Source organism: Neophocaena asiaeorientalis, unplaced genomic scaffold (genome assembly GCF_003031525.2).
Source record: "Neophocaena asiaeorientalis asiaeorientalis breed wild unplaced genomic scaffold, Neophocaena_asiaeorientalis_V1.1 scaffold254, whole genome shotgun sequence".
NCBI classification, from domain to species: Eukaryota; Metazoa; Chordata; class Mammalia; order Artiodactyla; family Phocoenidae; genus Neophocaena; species Neophocaena asiaeorientalis.
The window spans coordinates 2,310,032-2,316,290 of NW_020174705.1; the positions used below are offsets into that span (position 1 = coordinate 2,310,032).

The window sequence follows — 6,259 nt, forward strand, 5'->3', positions numbered from 1 at the left end:
TGGAAGGCTCAGGCCTCCGAGGGCCCGGCCAGGTGTGTGCTTCAGTCTCCTGGCTCAGTGCTTCCCCATCTCTGTGGCCAGAGCATGTGGCTTCCTCTGCCTTGGAATTTGTCCCAGCCCCCAGGACAGGTCACGAGCCCAGCTCTGTCACCTTGAAGAGACGTTGGACTAGACACAGACCGTTAGAGCCAGAAGGGCCCCCGGCCTCCTCTTGGCTGAGTATCTCATTTGACAGATGGGGAAGCTGAGGCCTGGAGAGAGGAGCAATGCGCCTTGAGTAGCTGAGCGTGAGCCTGGACCCCAGGGGTTTGACCTCCATGCTCCCTCCAACTGTGGCTCTGTGCCCCCCTCGCCGTGGTGCCAGCTCTCTCCCAGCTGTGCTCCCAGCACCTCCAGGGACCAGTGCCTCTCTTGTTCTCCGGGTGGGCCACCAGGAACGTCTGTTGGTGGATACAAAGCCTGGGTTCCAGACCCTGAGACGCAGGTGGGGTCCTCTTTGCTCTTCCACCCTTGGGCCTGGGCTCCAGCCCAGTTAGCAGCAAACACCTTGGACTCTTTGGCCTTGTTCTGGATGTATCCGTGAGGCTGCTCCTTTTATGAAGGCAGGGGTTCCCACGCAGCGACAAGCCTGCCCCTCCCCTTGGATGGCTGGGTAGTTGAGCACGGAGGCCACTTGCCTTTGAGCACAGGGTATGGGTGGGAGCATGTTAGGGAGGCTGCTGGGGGCGTGCTGTCCCCCCGCCCCTTGCTGCTACCTCTGCATTTGCCAGCCTGGGTGCTGGATCCCCAGTCCCTCCTGGGGAGTCCTCAGCCCCCCGGGGTTAGAGGGCCTTACCTCAGGCACCCTAAGATGGGGCCACGAGCCTGGCCTGGTGTGCGCCGAGCTGAGGGCTGGGCCTGGGTAGGAGTTCCTTCGGAGCATTGGCCATGTGGCCTTTTAGTGAAAAAGCCACCCCTGTTCAACGGCCTCCCACCCCTGCCCTTCTACGGGTCAGCCTGGTGTCTGGAGGCCCAGCCCCATCGCTGGCTCTCCAGTGCTCTCCAGGGCTTGGTCTGGGGTCCCTTTGCATCTGGGCGGTGGCCCTCTCACCTGGCCCTGGGCGTGCCACCACCACAGTTTTGTGGGCTCACCTCCTTTCCCTCCTTCTCTGTCCCATCCCCCATCCCTCCAGGCTTTGGAGGCCTGGGTCACTTCCTTTTCCTCTCCCGCCCACTCCCAGTGCTGAGCGAGATACCCAGTGTGTCGGTGGCATGGCCTTGAGCCCCGTCGTGGGGCCTCAGCCCCGTGTGACAAGGGAGGCTCCCTGGGGTGTCCTGAGGGCGGAGATGAGCCCAGTCCTTGTCTGATCTTTCCTTCTCGACCTTCTGCCAGCTGTCTGTGGAGGTAGCAGTGAGCCGATGAATAATTCCTGAGCTTGGCAATCTGCACTTGTCACACTTGGGCTCTTTTCATCCACAAGGTGCAGGGAAGAGCCCCTGGATTCCGTGTTGTGGCAGCTCCATCCTTTTCTTTCCAGACCTCGGCCCCTTTGTAGGAAATGGCGGCTGTTTTTCACCAGTAGGGAGGCTGCTGAAGCATCATTCTTCCTGAAGCCTGTCCCAGGGGTCTTCTGGCCTTGCTTGGAGAAGAGGAGGGGTCTAGGGAGTCTGGAGAAAGGGCTGAGGAGCCAGGCCAGGAGGCAGGATCCCTTGGGACAATATCTGACCAGTGCTTCCTTAGACGAAGTTGGGGATCTATGTGTGGTTGGATGCTGCCCTGGGGGACAGGAAGCCCATGGGGGGACCAGGCAGTGGCCTATCGAGGCAGGAGGTTGGGTTGAGCACCCAGGGCCTGTGGGAGAGAGGAAGGGGCAGAGGTGCTCTGGGCTGAGCGGGGCCTGCCCACCCATCAGCGAGGCTCTGGGTCCTGCTGGCCCCACATCCGGATTTGATCTGAGGAGAGCAGGTTTTTACAGCTTTGTGGACTCAGGAGGAAACCCTTGAAGCCACCAGGTTTATTACACAAAATTCCAGATTTGATGCTTATGAGTGAGAAGGGGGCCCTAACACAGCACTCCGCTTCACGGATGAGATTCCTCCCAGTGGGAGTGAGCTCTGGGGCCCATGGGCTCACTATGTCCAAGAGGTTCAGGGGGTTCTGCCTCACCACCTCCCTGCCAAGATGCCTGATGCTGTGTGCTGTGGGCAGTGAGGCTCCCTAACACTCAGAAAGGCCCTGGCCCTGGGGGCGAAGCAGGGCCTGCCCAGGTGTGGAGGGAGCGCCTTCTGTAGATGGACCCCGGGGGGGCACTGCTGTGGGGGAGGCCTCCTCGGTGGTCAGCAGTCTCAGGGGAGCTCTAGGGTCACTTGGCAACAGAAAATGAAGCTGTGTTCCATGAGCCTCTGACTACCCAGTCCTGCCCAGCGAGGAGCCCCAAAATGAGCAGCAGCGGCCTGGGTCGCGGTGTCTTTCAGATGCTGACCTGTTGGCATCAGTCCCACTTTTGAGAGCATCCCATGGGGAAAAGTGTGTCAGGTTACTCTTGTGGGACGGTTGCTGAAATGAGAAAAGGATGAAAGAAAGGAATTATTGGAGCTATGAGGAAAGAGGCCTTGTACACAATCTCCTTGCCTCAGAGTAAATAGGGAGGTCACCTATTACAGAGCTTAAACTTGGCTTCACCTGCAGTGGTGACAGATCAGGGTCAACGGCTGCAGGTGGCTGGAAGCAGGCGACACTGCTTAGGGGTTCCCTAAAGTGCCATAAATGCTGATCCTTCCAGTTGTGTGTTAGACACGTACAGTCCACAAGCCTCCAAAACCCCCTTTAGCTGTGGCTGGGCTGTGGGCCAGCTGTGGGAACTGCGCTTTCTTGTCTGGGATTCACCTTGGTGTGTTGTTCTTTGTAGGATGAAACAGGTGCCTATTTAATCGACAGAGACCCCACCTATTTTGGGCCTGTGCTGAACTACCTGAGACACGGAAAGCTGGTCATTAACAAAGACATTGCCGAGGAAGGTGAGTCGCAGGCAGGACCAGGATCGGGGAGGTGGGGGGGGCCCTCCCTTGCTCTCCAGCTCCATCCCTCACAGATGCTTATCTCAGAGGGAACAGGGCTGCTCGGTGCTGCCTCTTCCCCTTTTCTTCCTCCAGGAAGCTGAGACAATCCAGAGCTGGGTGGGGGCTGGTTGGGACTGCAACCCACTCCCTCCTTCAGGTGTCCGGTTGGTGGTGCCCTGAGGGTGGGGCTCCTCCCTGGGGCCCGCTGCTCTCTGGTTGCCTTGATTCACACAGCTTGGGGCCCGCCACTTCCCGGGGGTCCCTGGTGTCGGTCACCCCGAGTCTGCTCTCCTTCTGGGGCAGCCCTGGCAGAACCCCCTCTGAGTTCTTCCTGCGTTTCCAGATGCCTGCTGTGCTATGGCTCCCAGCTCAGGGTCCGGTCGGTGCTGAGAGCCCAGGGCTCTCTCCCCTTTGCTTGTTGAGCTGAGCCTGCTCCCTCCTTCTCTCCGGGCCCTCTTGCTCCTCCGACTGCGTGTCTGCATCTTCTTTTGCAGCGTCTTTTTCGTGCACGCACGTGTGTTCTGTGTGTGCAGCTGTACAGTTTTAGGCAAACTGTTCCCAGCATGACTTGCTTAGAAAGCAAATGTGGTACTTGCCACAGATCAAGCCCCTGCTGCCTGGCCTCACTCACCTGTCTTCCGTCAGCCTCAGATGCAGTGCTTTTTTTCGGGAGAAAGGCCCCCACGGGTGCCGTTTCCCATCTGCCCCTCAGAGCACGAGGGGCGCCTGGAGCGTCTGGATGGTAGAAGGCTGGCCCTTCAGGCCAAAGTGCTTATCCTGAGGCTTCCAGGGCTTATTCACAGCCCCACAGTCCCCACCCCTGGATCCAAAGGGAAGGGTTGATAGGACGTCGCCCCGCATCATCCTGAGATGGGACGTGCCAGGTGCACCTCCCTTTGGGGCCTTGAAGAGAGAGACGTCTGCCTGGGCGGTGGCAGCCCCACCACCCGCTCTGCTGAGTCCCTGAGACCTCATTAGGCTGCAGCTTGAGGGTCAGACAGAGTCCACGGCTCCGAGTCTCCGGTGCCGCTAGCGCCGGGGCCCGCTGTGCAGAGTGCAGACTGGTTGGGACGACCAGGCATGGTGGCAGGAGGCATGCGCCTGACCTTCTGGAATACCCATGAGGAGCCCCGAGGCAGGACCCCTCCGATCCGCTCTTCAGAGTTACCTGGCCGTTCAGAGCCCCTAAATTGGGGCCGTTGCAAACGGCAGGAAAGGGTTCCTAAGTTGGCAGGAGTTCCACAGCTGAGCAGCCTCTCAACCAGCTGTCTTCTGACTGAGTGACACAGGGACCCATGTGAGGTGGCCGCTAGCCCGGGACAGACGGCCGCAGGCTCTGGAGGGGGTCTGTCCGAGAAACGTCCCGGGGGCCTGGCGTGAATTCAGCACCCAGCAGGTCACCTGGAAGGACGCGGGCCAGACGTGTGTCCACAAACGTGCCCTTTCTCCGTGTGCACCCTGGGGGCCCTGAGAGCCAGCAGTGTCTGCAGAGTCTGTAGGATGGCAGGACGGGGGCCGGGGGCTTCCGGTGGGCTGGGCTGAGAACGGGCCACCGGTCCACTGAGGGGCAGAGGCACAACGTTTATTCTTTGATCTGGTGGGAATTATAGTTGTTTTTCTTTATTCTAGGGGTGTTGGAGGAAGCAGAATTTTACAATATCACCTCACTAATAAAACTTGTAAAGGACAAAATTAGAGAACGAGACAGCAGAACATCACAGGTGAGACCGGTGACTAAGGTGCAGGAACCTTCCGAGGCCTGGCATAAAGGCGCGGCTCACTTCCCTCCCTCCTTGCTGACTGGCTTCCTCTGGAGTTGTCCTGGTGCCTGTGGCCCGCCCTCTGGACACCTCCCGCGGTGCTGTCAGCTGGCGCCCTGACCGGCACACAGGGCACATGCTTCGGGGGCCCCACTCCAGTGGGGAACGATGAGCAGCTGCTGAGGAGGACGGTCCAGTGAGGGTGAGGAGGGGGCAGAGGGAGAGCAGGAGGCCTCTGTGGGGCTTGAGTGTGTGGCCGTCTCAGGGAGGGCATTGCAGACAGGGCACAGCGAGTGCAAAGGGCCTGTGGTAGCTGAGTACTCAACCCATTCAGAGGACCAGTGTGACTGGAGGGACAGCACAGGGGAGTTGGCGGCAAGCTGGGCACAGACGGATGAGGTGGGGGTCCTGTAGGTGTGTGTAGGCACGATGAGAGTTTGGCTTTTACCAGGAAGGAAGGGCTCAATAGGTACTCTTTGTGCTGGACTGTGTCCCCAATGGTGCAGAGCCCCATGTGGGACCCATTTGCACTTGGGCACGGTCAGCAGTGCCAGGGCCAGCACGGCCACTCTGCTGCCCATTAGGCCAGTGTTGTTTGAGATGGGCTGTGTCTAGCACCTCCCACGAAGGGAGGTACCAGAGGGTCTAGGCATTAGTCTTTGTTGTAGTGCCAGCTCTGCACTTGCTAGTAGAGCGCCAGGCCCTGCCTGGCGGGTTCCCTCTGCCAGGAGGCTGCTGTGAAGTGCACTTTCTCTCAGAGCTTCATGCCAGACTACATGAAGAGTCTCCGTCCACTTAAAACCCTTTCACTGCCCCCCACCCACCCCGGGCTTTTCCGCTGGGCACCCGGCAGGCCCAGAGCTGGAGCTCTTGGCCTTTGTGAAGAGGCTTGCTGACAGCCTGGCCGCTCTGAGTGGCTGGTCAGGGGCCAGGGGAGGGCACACTGGGGTGACGGCGTGGGAGGCTGGGACCACCCACCACACAGCTCCCACCCTCTCCCTGTTGCAGGAGCCACAGGGCCATCGGGACAGTGGGAGGGGCCTGGGGAGGGGGCAGGAGATGTGGCCACGAGCTCCCCAGTCATCTCTGGCCAGTTTGAGGCCTCTTTTCCCTCCGCCCAGCCCCCCTGGTTACGAACCCTGTGACCTGGGCTGGCACCAGCCCTCTGTGCCTGTGTCCCCCCTGCATGGTGAATGTGGGAGAGGCCCCCTCACAGGCTGGCAAGGGGATTAGCAGGCTCAGGCTGAGCAGTGCTCAGTGTCCTCCACTGTTTCACAAATGAAAGCACTTGGGCTGTGTGGTGACCCGTGTACTTCGAGCTGTGACCCTATCACTGACACATTGTGTAACGGCTGGAGCGGCAGCTGTATTAGGACAGGCCTTTGGCCAGTGCTCCCTGCGGTGTTGCCAGAAGCCGAGCTTGGAGCATAGCTCAGCGAAGGTCGGGTGGGTGAGTGGAT

General features: G+C 59.9%; 1 protein-coding gene across 2 annotated transcripts in view; it reads left to right on the forward strand.

Moving 5' to 3' along the window:
• The window catches only part of KCTD5 (potassium channel tetramerization domain containing 5), a 27,061-nt gene that overhangs the window by 9,414 nt on the left and 11,388 nt on the right, over window positions 1-6,259 (forward strand). For both annotated transcript variants that reach the window (XM_024759699.1, XM_024759698.1), the window contains exons 2-3: window positions 2,889-2,997; window positions 4,669-4,760. In XM_024759699.1, the coding sequence (XP_024615467.1) occupies window positions 2,889-2,997; window positions 4,669-4,760 (201 nt within the window). The remainder of the gene's footprint in view (window positions 1-2,888; window positions 2,998-4,668; window positions 4,761-6,259) is intronic.